Below are 15,837 nucleotides of genomic sequence, written 5' to 3'. Positions count from 1 at the left end.
TAGATCATAATAATTATTAACTTAGCCTGGTTCGTGCTCCAAAACAATAAAATTGTGCCTAATATTAATTATTATTATTACCATTTTTTAATTTTTGTTTTTTTTACCGCAACCTAGATCATCTAAATTTAACATAAGTTCAACCATATATATATAACATTATATTTATTATTTTACAGATGTTGAACACTCACTGAATGAGACAGATCAGGAGAAAGGAAATATGGATACTAACATTCCTGTTACATATCATCATGCTCTTGAGAAGGCTTGCCAATCTGCTCATTGTGACTCTAAAAGAAGCATACCATTTGGTTTTAAAAAACAAAGAAAGGCTCGTAATTCAGCTGAAAGGCGACATCAATGTCCTCATTGTGAATATAAATCAGTTCAAAAATGTGATTTAAAGGAACATATTATGGCCCGTCACACTGGTGAGAAGCCTCATCAATGTCCTCATTGTGAATATAAATCAGTTCATCTTAGCAATTTAAAGAAACACATAATGGCCCATCACACTGGTGAGAAGCCTCATCAATGTCCTTATTGTGAATATAAATCAGTTCATTCCGGAAGTTTAAAGAAACACATTATGGCCCGTCATACTGGTGAGAAGCCTCATCAATGTCCTCATTGTGAATATAAATCAGTTAAACTTGGTCATTTAAATGGACATGTAATGGCCCATCACACTGGTGAGAAGCCTCATCAATGTCCTAATTGTGAATTTAAATCAGTTTATCCTGGAAGTATAAAGAAACACATTATGGCCTGTCACACTGGTGATAAGCCTTATCATTGTCCTCATTGTGACTATAAATCAGTTAAACTTGGTCATTTAAATCGACACCTAATGGCCCGTCATACTGGTGAGAAGCCTCATCAATGTCCTTATTGTGAATTTAAATCAGTTCATCCTGGAAGTTTAAAAAAACACATTATGGCCCTTCATACTGGTGATAAGCCTAATCATTGTCCTCATTGTGAATATAAATCAGTTTATATTAGTGCTTTAAATCGACACCTAATGGCTTGTCATACTGGTGAGAAGCCTCATCAGTGTCCTCATTGTGAATATAAATCAGCTCAAAAAAGTTATTTAAAAAATCATATAATCGCCCGACATACTGATGATAAGCCTCATCAGTGTCCTCATTGTGAATTTAGATCAGTTCATCCTTCAAGTTTAAAGGACCACATTATGGCCCGTCACACTGGTGAGAAGCCTCATCAATGTCCTCATTGTGAATATAAATCAGTTAAAAAAGGTCATTTAAATGAACACATAATGGCCCACCATAGTGGTAAAAAGCCTCATCAGTGTCCTCATTGTGAATATAAATCAGTTCAACTTGTTAATTTAAAACAACACATAATGCGCCGTCACAGTAGTTAGTTAAAATGAATGTCCTAATTGTAAATATAAAGCAGTTCAATTTAGTAGTTTAAATAATCACATAATTTTCACCATATTGGCAAGAAGCCACATTATAAATATAAATCTGTTAAAATAGAAGATTTTAATCAATATATAATGAACCCTCACACTGGTGAGAAGCCTTATCAGTGCCACTATTGTAGCTACAGAACAGTAAATATTGCTCAATGAAAATCACATATAATGGCTTGTTATACAAGTTAGCCACATTGTGAATACATGGAAGCTTATGATCAGTAATAATAGCCTTCCATATGTTACAGTTAAAAAGCCTCCTCATTATTCTCATTGTGAATATAAATCAGTTCAACAAGGTCATTTAAATCAACACATAATGGCTCTCATACTGGTGAGAAGCCTCATCAATGTCATTGTATTCATAACTATGAGGGACCCTACATAAGCAGTGTTTTCAATGGCTAATATATATCGTTTATAGTAAAATGTTCATTTGTCATGTCTGAATATCACATCTTATGCATACCCATGTTTTTATGAGGTTTAATTATTACATAGGTATTTAATGAAGTTTCAATTATGGTCAAATGACGTTTCACCAACTGTAAAATCTCTTGCTGTTTCAAGGTTGTGAAAAACTTAATATGGTTCACAGATTTAGTCATGAGCGAAAACACCTTTCACTTAGCCAATAATTTCCTGAGTTGACAATCTTGTAAAACTCATATTTTCACAACAAAACACTAAACCTGATCTACAATCAATGAATCAAGCAGTTAAATGTTCATCAAAGCCTTACTTTTATAAACCACCGGGGTGCAAAATTCATGAATTTAAAATAACAAATCTTGATGCAAATTTAATGGTTTGAAGAGCATATACTATGGTGTTAAAATGTTATAAAAATAGATATTTTTGTTGTATAGTTTTAATTCAGTGTATTTTTATATTGATATAAATGTTTGACTATCAAAAATTGTTATTTTACCCCCCCCCCCAAAAAAAAAAAAATCAATATCTGAGAAATATTGGTTTTAGTACTCCTTTTTTTCTATTTTACATTTTTTTTATTTATAGTAATAAGTGTTAGTTATAGCTTTGATAGATGTCATTCATTATTAAACTGTAGCGAGAGGGAGCAAGTGATTGGACCACAACTCACCAGAGCGCTCCACCTGGAGCCTCACCGAAGCTCTCAAATTTACTTATTACTTCATTTTGTAAAGAACACGTTGTCATTTTTGTATATTCGAGATTGTATTAGATTGTATATCAGGCTGGAGAAATCGCCTAAGACCAGACAACCCCGACAAAACCAATTTTGTTCTTTATGTTTTTAACTTTGTTGATTCAACAATGTTCATTTTAGATCTTTGTATAAGTTTTTCTTTAAAGAACAAATGTTAATACTTTGTATTCAATGAATATTCATTTTTTGTTTAACTACTTAGATTAATTTCTTTTATAAATGATAAGCATAAACATTCAATTTTTGCTATTGAAGCTATCAATTCAGCTGTTAATTCATCCTTTGAGTTAATAAATTGAAATGTTGAGGAAACCTACAACCTTTATATGCTTCGAAAAATAAAAAGCCAAGAAAAGAGATAGAGGGGGATTTCTTTTGGTTTGTAAGGAAGGACCATCCAGGATGGTATAGGTTCGGAATGTTAGTTTTTTCTTTCTGCTCCTGTAACAAGGTAGTTGTCTACATTTGTTGATTTATATTTTTTGTACATTAGCGACCCACAGTTAAAGTTAACTAAAGGAAATCTCCACCATAATTTTAGTTACTGAAAAAAGTTAAAATCGACAACATTCAAATTAACTAGAAATCGCAACTATTTAATGTAAATGATAAAGTAGCTATGTAAATTAACAAATCTTATCCACCATTATAAAAAGTTGCCTCAAATTATGATAATTTAAGCTGTCTAAGTTTTGGTTTTTGTTACACTTGAAATCTCAGATGTAATTTTAGTTACAAAAAGTTAAAAATCTAAAACATTTAAATTACAAAATACTTCAATTAAGAAATCTTTACTGTAGTTTTAATTAGGAGTCATCACACATTATGATGATGAACTTAGGTTCACAGAAGGGTGGATATATAAATAGAGGGCAATTAAATTAAAAAGAGGCAGAAGAGTATATTTTGTGGGGAGTATTGTTGAAGTACTTGAATATAAACACCTTGGTATAGAGTTTAATTCTTCAGGACTCTTTAACTGTGTGATGAAGCATACAATATCTAAAAGCAACTCGAATATTGGGGCTGTTCTAAGTACCTGCGTGAAGGCTAAAATAATCTCCTGAGATGTTTAACAAGTCGATTACGTTGAGTTGTATCCTATACGCTGCACTTAATGGGCCTTGAAGCAGAGGAATTGGAAAATATACAATACAATGTGTTTGGAACGAAATACCCCACAATTCATGGTAAGACTAGAAGTGGCACCCATTCCTGTGGGACATCAAGGTTTTAAAGCAAACTGTCCTGGTTAGTAAAAATTCTCAACACGAATTGTACTCACTTCTTGAAACAATGTTATTTAGAGCTATACAGCTACAATCGTTGAAGTTTGCAACATAGTTGGGTAACGCAAATAAGGAAACTATTAGAGAGCTCTGGAATGTATGACCTGATACTATTCAATGATCCGGTAAATATCAAAATCAGAATGTGGGAGATCTTGGATAGATATATAGGGATTTTGTCAAAGATACCTCTCGTTATTACGAGATCCGACCTATAACCCGTGCTACGGTAGGGTCTTCATTTAAACAGACGCTCCTCAAAACTACCCATAGCTTACTTGAGATTAATTGCCCAAACGCTACTATCCGATAAATATCCAATTACTTTAAATGTCGATCCGCACAAATATATTTTGGACCCACAAAAGCTTTGTGTCATGGAACGACTTTGTAGGATTGTGTCCATTTAACAAACTGCCCCGCGTATCATGAGAACCGAATCCGACACATGCCGAAACTAAGCAATATTAGCCCAAAATAGTCTTATGAATTTTTGCCTGTACTCTCACAATTGGATCTTAAACTTCTTTGTATATAATATAACATAGAACCGGATACCTATCTTCACAATACGATGTACAGTTTTTGTTTCTTAGTTGTATCAAATAAGTAATGACTTTTTTTTTTTTAAGTTTTGTATTGAAGGTATGTTATATTATATAGTGAATAATGATGTTGTTGTAAATGTTTAAAATTGAAGATATAATATAAGCTGTTAAATATTTAGATGTCCTTGAAGATGGCTAGAAAGGCCGAAACGTTGGACTAATGAAAAAATAAAGTGTTGAGACAGAATTGGATTTATTTAATAGACATTTTTTTTTTACTCTGTATGTAGATAATCCAGTTTGGGTAAACTGTTATTATTTCATGTAAATGATTTTTAAATTATGTACTTTACAGGCTTACTCTTTTTTTTTTAACTCTCGTACGGGGGGGGGGGGGTTACTACGGCGGAGAAGGTGGTGAGTTAAAGGAAAATAATAAAAAAATAAGTATAATCGCCAAAGGGGAAAAAAAGACTAAAGAATAAATTGCTCCTTAGGCGCCACATTATTTTTTTTCTTGGGAATAACGAAAACCCTGAAACAATATGCCCACAATACACCCTTATATAAATAATAATCGAATTATAACCTGGCGAATACCTTTACATGTAGATAACAGAAAACCTAGGGGTGTTACATTCCACCTGTTGAATTATCGAAATATTAAGTAAACATAACAAAAAAAAACATAGGTAAAATTAACAAGTTGAAAGCAGTGTAATGAATGAACAGAAGAACTATATGTACAAAAGTTTAATGATAAGAAGAAATATATGTACACAGAATGAAAAAGGAAAGAAAAGAATTCATATCAATTAATAAAACAATGAGATCTAATAGGTTGAGTTAACTTTAACTTAAATGATTTGATTCCTCTTCACAAAACCAAAGCCCACTCATCTAAACAAATCGCTCGGGTTTTTGTTTTATCCCATAGATCCCTTTTGTCTATGCAGATATCGCCAGTGTTTTTTATCTTACCATGGCAATCGTAACACCTTCTAGTTGAAGCAATGATTTGCTACTCCATGACCTCCAGTCCTTTCAATTATCAGTTTGAACCGTAATGTTCCTTCATACGTTAACCAGTTGGAGATATAATTTCGACAGTTTGGCTTGAGCAAAGCGAAACAAAATGGCCAATTAGAGAAGAGTCTTAGAAAGTCATATTGTAAAGAGCTCATTTCGTTCTCAAATAAGCAAATTTCTATTACGAAAACAGTTTTTTTTCTCCTTAGATGATGATCTTAGAAGCGGAGGCGTACAAAATCATTTGGGTCCGCAGGAGAATTATTTTTGAGGTCCTGGATGGATTTATTTTTGGGTCTCGAGACAAAATTATTACCGAAGCCCTTGGCAGATTTATTTTGAGTACCCTGTTGAACGTGAGGGTGGTGGACACAAATAAAATATTCTTACTGTTTTATTTATTACGGTCAAATAACTTAAAACGTTCTTGCTGTAGTAAGAACAAGCAACACCACAAAACAAACTTGATGGCAATCTACCGACTTGTTACAAAAACCGTTGCAGAGCGGTACAATCGATATATTCAGTTTTCCACAGAGCAACATGTATACAATAAAAAATGAATTTTTACATCTCACTTTAACACATCCTTTTAAATATTCATTTTTTATCAAATTTAGCTTTACATAATTTTTCTTGAAAAAACAGGATTAGCAGAATTTTCATTTTACAATATTTTACATACATTAACAAAATAATTTTTTAATTATATTAGTTTTGTGCATAGAAAAAAACAAAACAAAAAACTCTTTAAATTTTTGATTTAATGTTTCACAATCACTTCATTGAGTTCCTGGTTCAAACATCTCCTACTGGTCTTCTGTCCTTTTGTAGATGACTTGGACTTCTCATCTTTCAACTACAACTTTACTTTTCACAGCCAGAATTATAATATTCACCAGGTTTAACAGTATTCATTGGATCACTAAATCCCCTTTTCTTTCTGGGTTTCTTCTTCTTCTTAGAACCAGAATATGCCTTACTTTTTTTCTTCTAATATTTCTTCATCTTTGACACAAATTTCTGGGTCACCATTAAAAGATTTTAATTTCTGTAACTTTTTTTCAATCTCAACTGGAGCCTGTTTCATAATAAAGTACAAACTATTACTATTACTCTTTTGCTTGTACTTTGAACTATTTCGAATCATAACTACAAAGTACAAAATAAAAGTTGTACATTCGAAAGTACAAGAAAAACATTGGAAGGTTATATATAAGGTTATAACGATATTGCTATCGTTATTAGGCTTCTAAACCGGGAAAATGAGTGACGTATGAGCGACAGGGATGTGACATCAACAACAAAACATCGCCAAAAACACATCGAAATTTTTGAACATCCATTTCAGTAACATAAGGTCTGTTCCAACGGCTACACATGCTCTGGACAATCAGAAGTGGTTGCTGGAACATGGAATGCTACATCGATGATTTAAAATATCAATGATCATTATTAAAATATCGTTGCTAACAAAACATTGCCCAAAATACATCGATGTTTTTTAACATCTATTTCAGTAACATAAGGTCAGTTCCAGCGGCTACGCATGCTCCAGACAGTCAGAACTGGTTGTTGGAACTAGGGATGCGACATCGGCTACAAAAAACATCGATGTTTTAAAATATCATTGCCGAAAAACATCGATTTTTTCGAACATCCATTTCAGTAACATAGTGTCACTTCCAACGACTTCTGATTATCCAGAACTGCACGGAGCACGTACAGTTTAGGGTTTGGGAGGGAAAAACAATTACTATGAATGCTCCCAACAGTGGTTGTTTGAAAAGAAGAATGCCACATCGACAACAGAAAACATCATTGATTTAAAATATCAATGATCAGCATTAAAATATCATGGCTTACAAAACATTGCCAAAAATTCCAACGACTACGCATGCCCCGGACAGTCAGAAATTTAATATTCAACAATGATATTTTAAAACATCGATGTTTTTTTTAGTCGATGTTCCAGCAACCACTTCTGATTGCCCAGATCATGTGTTGCCGTTGGAACAGACCTTGTGTTACTGAAATGGATGTATTTTTGACAATGTTTTGTAAGCAACAATATTTTAATATTGAACAGTGATATTTTATAACATCGATGTGGTATTCTTATATCCAACAATCACTAATGACTGTTGGGACCATAGTAAGTTTTTTCCCTCTCGAACCCTGTACTAGGCATTCTCTTCTCCGCGCAGTTCCGGATAGTCAGAAATGGGTGTTGAAAGATAACAGACCTTTAATTTATCTTTATCCCGTTGTCAGCGTGAAGGTAGCAAGTACTTCCTCATCCCACCACATTGTTAATAGCAATCTGTTTATACAGTAAAATTTGTTTTTTTGTAAGACAGGCCTAAAACATCACTAGTAAAACATTGGTTTAAAAAAATCGATGTTTTCAAAACATCGATTTTAAAAACATCGGTTTAAAAAATAGAGATCCCTAATAGAGATGTGACATCGATAAAAAACATCGATGTATTTTTTTTAACCATTTCAGTAACATAAAGACTGTTCTGAAGACTACGCATGCTCCGGCCAGTCAGAAGTGCTTTTTCAATCAACCAATAGGACATGGACTCCAAAAAACATCAATGTTTTAAAATATAGTTGCTTACAATACATTACCCATAAACATCGATGTTTTTGAACAACTATTTCAGAAACATAAGGTCTGTTCCAACGATCCCGCGTCCTACGGCCTGTAAGAAATGCTTTGTGAAACAAAGAAATCGACATCGACTACAAAAAACATCGATGTTTTTAAAATATCGTTATTTACAATACATCGATGTTTTTGAACAACTATTTCAGAAACCCCTTAGGGTCTGTTCAAGGTCTGTTCCAACGATCACGCAATTTACGTTTAAAATTCTGTTCCAGCAACTAGTTCTGACTAAAGGTGTAGGAGACAAAAAAAAACATGTTATGTTTACAATATAAATTAATCGTTCAACAGCTATAATAATTTTATAAATATATTGATTTACTGCTATGCAATTTTTTTATTTTTATTTGTAATTGTTATATATTGCCAATTTCTTAACTGTTTTGGTAGTATATAGCAATTTAAATTTGTAACATCCCATTCAACAGTATGAATACATAAATGGTGAAATAATGCTGTTATGTTGTTAAGTTACCGCTATGTGATCATTTTTATTTGTAATCGTTATACATTGCCAATTTCTTAACTGTTTTGGTAGTATATAACAATTTAAATATGTAACATACCTTTCAACAGTATGAATACATAAAGTTAGTTCCATGCACTGATGAAGTTTTCGTTGAAAGCAGTGAAAAAGTTAGTAGTATACGGTCAATTATTTATATATATAAAACCATTCATAAAGTCATCTTCATCATATAAGTTTAAAATTTCATTTTGTTGTTAATTATGTCAACACTTATACGATCGTAAATTTGGGCGCTAAATTATGAACTGAATCCTGTTTGTTTGCGTTAAACAATCAGGAAAACATTTAAACTTTTTTTTTAAACGTAAACAATAGCATAAAGGTATGTTACATATTTAAATTGTTATATAGAATCCACTCAGTTAAGAAATTAACTTACAAGTGGACCATCTTCCATTTATTACTTCCTTATTTATTTCAAAGTACTCTTTATATATTTCCGCTTTGTATTTAATGCATATAAGTATTTAAATACTCTGCATGCTACCTGAATAGCATAGCTAAGTATTGTAAATTGGTGAACAAGAAACCTTTTGAAAAGAAGGTCGATGTTTAATATACGACTGTATGCAGCGTACAAAAAAAATGGGTTCCGAGGTGTCTTGTTTTTTATTTAAATAGTTAGATAAAAAATTACTAAGAACAGTAGGTCGGTTCCCATAAGGAGTGAAAAACTATTCACAGTAAGAAAACCCTCTTAGCGGACAATCTCAACACGGTCAGAAAATTACAAATTTTATATTTTTGTTAACCTTTTCAGAAGCGGGTACAAATTTGTTTCACAATAGAACATTTAACTCCTCTTGAACAAATAAAAGCCATTAAATATGGTTGTACATTATTACAAAATAACGATTCCAGAATTAAATTGGAGATTGAATTGTAAATAACGATATTTTAAAAACTTAAATTAAATGTAGTCAATGTCGGATTCTTTGTTTCAAAAAGCACTTCTTACAGGCCGTAGGACGCGAGATCGTTGGAACAGACCTTATGTTTCTGAAATAGTTGTTCAAAAACATCGATGTATTTTGAGTAATCTATTGTAAGGAACGATATTTTAAAACATCGATGTTTTTTGTTTCAAAAAGCACTCTTACAGGCCATAGGAAGCGGGATCGTTGGAACAGACCTTAAGGTGCCTCTACATGTTGGCTAAGCCAATGCGAACTCGGACATGCACGAGCATGTGGATGGGTGGCTTGTACGAGTTGGCCTAAGCTCGTTGCCGATCTGTCCAGAGTCAGTTTTTGGACACAGATCATAGGGGTTCGTGAGAGCGCTCGTGTAGCATCTCCACCATTGTTCTTTGTCTAGTTGCAACTGTGAGCTGTTAGGAGGTTGTAGTTAATTTTTATAATAAGTTTTATATTTAATCTTATTTATTTATATTTAATTTCCTTTCATTTTCTTTTTTTGTAATAAAAATAATATAATCCCAGTGCAATGGCTGAAACGACTTTTACTCCGCCATGCTTGCCTCTCTGAATAACACTAACATGTGGATGGCCCGCTCTTTCTTAAGGATCATTTGTACAAGCCTCCGATTCGTGGCGAGCGGCCAACATGTGGATCCACCTTTAAGGTTTCTGACCGTGTTGAGATTGTCCGCTAAGAGGGTTTTCTTACTGTGAATAGTTTTTCACTCCTTATGGGAACTGACCTACTGTTCTTAGTAATTTTTTATCTAACTATTTAAATAAAAAACAAGACACCTCGGAACCCATTTTTTTTGTACGCTGCATACAGTCGTATATTAAACATCGACCTTCTTTTCAAAAAGTTTCGTGTTCATCAATTTACAATACTTAGCTATGCTATTCAGGTAGCATGAAGGATATTGAAATACTTATAAGCATTAAATACAAAGCGGAAAAATATAAAGAGTACTTTTAAATAAATAAGGAAGTAATAAATGGAAGATGGTCCACTTAATAACTTGCGAACTTTAAGGGTACATTGCCAATTTCTTAACTGTATGGGTTCTATATAACAATTTAAATATGTAACATACCTTTATGCTATTGTTTACGTTTAAAAAAAAAGTTTAAATGTTTTCCTGATTGTTTAACGCAAACAAACAGGATTCAGTTCATAATTTAGCGCCCAAATTTACGATCGTATAAGTGTTGACATAATTAACAACAAAATGAAATTTTAAACTTATATGATGAAGAAGACTTTATAAATGGTTTTATATATATAAATAATTGACCGTATACTACTAACTTTTTCACTGCTTTCAACGAAAACTTCATCAGTGCATGGAACTAACTTTATGTATTCATACTGTTGAAAGGTATGTTACATATTTAAATTGTTATATAGAACCCATACAGTTAAGAAATTGGCAATGTATAAAGATTACAAATATAAATAATCACATAGCAGTAACTTAACAACATAAGAGCATTATTTCACCATTTATGTATTCATACTGTTGAATGGTATGTTACATATTTAAATTGCTATATACTACCAAAACATTCAAGAAATTGGCAATATATAACAAATAATAAAAATTAAAAAAAAGCATAGCAGTAATTCAAAATATTTATAAAATAAGTATAGCTGTAGAATGATTAATTTATATTGTACACATAAACATATCCTCTAATTTTTCACTTAGGCTTAAAAATGGTATTGCCTTTTAGCATAAAATAATGTCTAACATTTAGAAAAGATCTGAAACACCTTTTTGTTTTGGATTCAAGGTATATTACTAGAGTCCTAGTAACTGCTTGTTATAGTAAACTTTCCTACATAACTTTTTGATCTAGTTATTGCTAATTTCCACTTTCTTTTTCTTTTGTTCTAAAAACGTATTGGTTATTTTGTACAGTGCCTATTATTACATGCTCATCGTTATTATTTTTTTTGTTTTTAACCAACTCCTTTGAATCCAATCCCTTATTTTTTCTATTGTAATCTCAAGTGCATTCTAATTGGACACAAATGATTGTAGAGAATTATTAAAGAGTAAAATCCAAGTTTATTTATGACTTCTGAATCTTTTCTGATATTTTGACGTTGGCTGCTAAAAATTAATTATTCTTTTAAAAAATGTGTTGTGAGTATTTAGCAAACTCCTCTCCTTTCTCTCCAAAAAATAAAACTAAGAAACAAATGCTTATTTTTATATTGTTGAATAGTAATCCATTCAGTTTTAACTTCTGTTCTTTAACCATTGCAAGATTGGGCGAATAAAGTTCCTATCATACAATTTGTTTATGTATTCTTTCTTTTTCAGGTACGAATAGCTGGAAAATTTGTATAAAAGAAGAAGTTACGGATGAAACCGAAACTAATGGTACGTTTTATTTTTTAGTTGAATGTTATACATTGTCATCTGTATTGTATTTGTAATTTTATATTATTGATTCTTCAAGTTTTTATTGTGGAAGTTCTTTCTTAATTGCATAATAAACTTGGAAACGTACCACTAAATTACTGTCAATTAGTAGTGACACATTTTCACAGTAAGGTTTTCCTTTATTTTTTTAATGTTTTTTTGTTTAATATTTTGTAGTAGTAATGTTTAATTGTGAGAAAACTAAAAGGAGTGAGAAATCACGAGTTATATGAAACTAATTGAAGTAAATGACTTTCACTTCTTGAAAAAATTGAACTCTTAAAAATGTAATCACCAGTAAATCCGGTATGTATAATTTAGGTTATAGCATTGTGGTGAATAAGATGGGCGTGTAAGATTGTAGAGCTTAGTAATGAATGAATCCCTAAAATGTTAATAAACAATGAACTGATGAATAAATGTCTGAGGGGTAGGCATAGATGGGAGGATTGTATCAAAACTGACTAGTTGATTTGGTTTGGTCAGGTGTCATTTGGCAGATGGGTGTAGCCAGCGATGGTGGCAAATGGTAACGGCTAATCATCTATATAAAGAAATCTTTATATAATTTTATAATAAATCAATCAAATAAATTATCATCATTATATATCAGTACGAGTATACTTATAACTTATAAGTTATTTTTTATATTATATGTTTTATTTATTTCACACACTCTCGATTAACTAGCTCTTATGCTTGACTGAAGATCTCTTAGTTCCAACTACAATGGTTATGTAGGATTCTTCTGTAGTCAGTTTATGTAAAAAAATTTGAAATATACTTTATCTGATGATATTCAACCTTTCGAAAATTGGGTTATTTAATTAAATCATTGATCATAAATGGTGTTTTTATAAGCATCTTATTTCAGGTGTACGTGACTTGGACGTATCTATTGAAGGAGAAATGACAACAGAACTGACCTATCAAATCTAATTACCATTAAGTTTCCTTTTTTTATTTTTATTTTTCTTCTCACTTTTGAAAGTTATTAGCATAATCTAATTAGTTTGATAGTGTGATTCATGTGTTCATTCATGATACTAAAGTTTTCACATCCTGGATTTATCTTAGTTTGTATTTATGAATTTTTTGTTATACAAAACTTTTACATTCTGTTTTTTTTTTTATTTTATTGAACTTACATTTTTACAGTATGTCTTAATGCTGGCTGTTTCTTATAATATTTATTAGTTATATAACATATGAAATTATTGTATAAAGGCAACAGCATAAGTCTTTAGCGGAATCAAATTATTTGTAAATTAAATAGTTACTGAATTTTGTTACAGTCCCAACAATCGATATCAAAGAAGAGGACAGACTAGACATTTACTACGGTGAGTGAAATATTAATATTATATTGTTTTAAATGTTTGACAAAAATTTAAAATTGAACTAAGCTTATATATGAGATCATGAGGCCATGTATAGTAGGGCAAGAGTCGCAGAATGCCAGATTTGGAATAGTATGGATTCGATACCTAACTGGGTCAGTTTATTTTTATTTCTCTGAGATCCCAATGAATGAATGTTTGAAACTAGACCTAAGCTCTGTTTAAATAATGTATTTATTAAATAAATTAAGTGTTTATTTCCTAAGTATTCATAGCTGTGACTGTTGCCATGGTGTAAACTATGATAGTTGCTGTCATAACAGTTTTTACTGGCATTCTGTTATAGTGGTATTAGATGTGGGGTTGCATTTGAGAGTATATATAGTGGAAGTGAATGATATTTAATAATTGAATTATGAATATGTAATTTAATTTAGTGTGATGGTGTGGGTCCGTCTTAGTAGGCCTAAAGGTGGATAAATAGCTAAAACTTACTCAAAGGGAAATGAGGAGAGGTTGGTTAAAGAGGGTATGGCTTGTTAATGGCAATTAAATTATTATTATTGTAACCTAGTTTCATATTACAAGCTTTAGATTTTCTTAACGATTGTTATTTTGCTTGAATCCTCTTGTTAAAATTATTATTTACTTGTCGACAGGTGGTCTTGTTCATGTGAAGCAGGAAAGAGAGTTACATGTTCGAGATAATGGTGAGAATTATTGTTTTTATTATTGTAATCTTTGAGGGAGTGGTCTCGAGAATATTGTTCTGTATTTTGTTTTATTAATAATTTTCTGTCTAACTTTTCTCCATTTTTATCTATGATAAGGTTGTGAGATGTACAGTAGTAGATATTGTTAAATAAGGCTTGTAGGAACTTTTGGCATGTTACTTAGTCCAAACAGGCCAACGACCAGACTAGTTCAGCCTTTGCATAGTCGATATGTGGCAAAATTAACGTCTGATATTAAAAATTATCCCATTGCACTAAAAATTGCTTCTTATTAAATTACAAATACCTGGCTTCATGCATAGTTGTTCAACCATATAAATATCTGGTATAGTTGGTCAACTATGTGTGAATCAAGATGGTCAAGGTTGCAGTCAAGAAAACTATTGTTAAAAAATATTTAGAACTACATTTATTAAGAGTTTTGACATATATTGCAGGTCTTCATCAGGGCTAATATAAAAAAATAAACGGCTGGAAGGCCTTAAATTTGGAACTGATACGAAGATAAATGTATGAAAAGACATTTAAATAAATCTGGCATAAAATTAAAACCAAAATAGGGAGTTAGAAATGATAACCAAAAGTATATATTAACTGACATTATTAATACTGAGAAATTATTAATTGTAAAAGAATGATAAGTAATGAAAGTGATAATAACTGATCAAACCATATTTTCATGATAATTATTACTGTTAAAGTGGTTAAAGATAAATAATAGAAGTGGTAACTAATGTAATATTACAGGTTAGAAGAAATTATAATTTTATTATTATAATTATAAACTTATTATCACACATATTTTTATTTTTATTTTTTAAATTCAATCTGTATCATCTTGATTTAACATTTAGACAACTATCCATTTATAACATTATTGTTTTACAGACGATCAAGACTTGCTGAATCAGACAGATCAACTGAAAGGGAAGATGTTAAAATCCATCTTTCCTTTCAGTTGATCTGTCTGATTCCTGTAATGTATCACACAGGTGAGAAGCCTCATCAGTTTTCTCATTGTGAATATAAATCAGTTAAAAAAAGGTCATTTAAATCAACACATTATGGTCCATCATACTCGTGAGAAGCCTCATCAACTTATTCAGTTTTAATATAAAACAATATGTAATAGTAATTTTAAAATACATGTAAGGTACCATCATAAAGGAAAAAAACTCATGCAACAATATAAATCAGTTCATCTTAGCCATTTAATTATACACATATTGTATGTAGCGAACAGAAATCGTTGTTGTTGTCTAAAACCGCATTCAGTCAAAAATATCTATCTGTGTGCTTATAAATTTGTACAAAAAAGTAATTATAATGGACAAATAATGACCCTTTTTTATGTTTTGTCATATTTTTTGGGGGGGCTTTTAAGATGTAATAACCCCCAAGAAAAAATGACCTGCTAAAAATACAGCTGGGAAAAAGAAAACAATTTAATTACTTGTACCAGGAATAGTAAATAAAGTTGGTGGCCAACTTTTCTGTATATAAGATCTACTTTTTATCTTATAAGTGTGTCACGATCAATTTGTCATAAGCGTAGTCTAAGGGGTAAGAAGGGGTGTGAAATGCATTCTATTTATTTATTTATTTATACTCTGTGTTTCAATATCAGGTGCATTCCAGCGAGGTATGGGCAAATAAGTAATATATATTGTAATAATTTTATTTTTATTTAAAAA

The 15,837-nt window shown here is 31.2% G+C and overlaps 1 protein-coding gene and 1 long non-coding RNA gene across 4 annotated transcripts in view; both read left to right on the top strand.

Annotated features, from left to right (window-relative positions):
* The first annotated feature begins 223 nt into the window (after positions 1–223).
* LOC136796539 (zinc finger autosomal protein-like) lies at positions 224–1,396 on the top strand. The gene has a single exon (XM_067050520.1). The coding sequence runs from the start codon at positions 224–226 to the stop codon at positions 1,394–1,396; it is 1,173 nt and encodes a 390-aa protein (XP_066906621.1).
* A 10,553-nt stretch (positions 1,397–11,949) lies between these two features.
* LOC136796537 (uncharacterized) overlaps positions 11,950–15,837 on the top strand; it is a 9,248-nt gene continuing 5,360 nt past the window's right edge. For all 3 annotated transcript variants that reach the window (XR_010844265.1, XR_010844264.1, XR_010844263.1), the window contains exons 1-3: positions 11,950–12,027; positions 13,365–13,412; positions 14,069–14,119. This is a non-coding gene — a long non-coding RNA (uncharacterized lncRNA). The remainder of the gene's footprint in view (positions 12,028–13,364; positions 13,413–14,068; positions 14,120–15,837) is intronic.

This window comes from Halyomorpha halys, unplaced genomic scaffold, assembly GCF_000696795.3.
Source record: "Halyomorpha halys isolate HHAL.00 unplaced genomic scaffold, Hhal_1.1 Scaffold1315.1, whole genome shotgun sequence".
NCBI lineage: Eukaryota > Metazoa > Arthropoda > Insecta > Hemiptera > Pentatomidae > Halyomorpha > Halyomorpha halys.
The sequence above is the reverse complement of the archived record's forward strand: the minus strand, read 5'-3'. Positions and strand labels throughout refer to the sequence as shown.

Excerpts from the sequence above, each read along its gene's own strand:
- LOC136796539 (XM_067050520.1), top strand. The coding sequence starts at position 224 with ATGGATACTAACATTCCTGTTACATATCATCATGCTCTTGAGAAGGCT.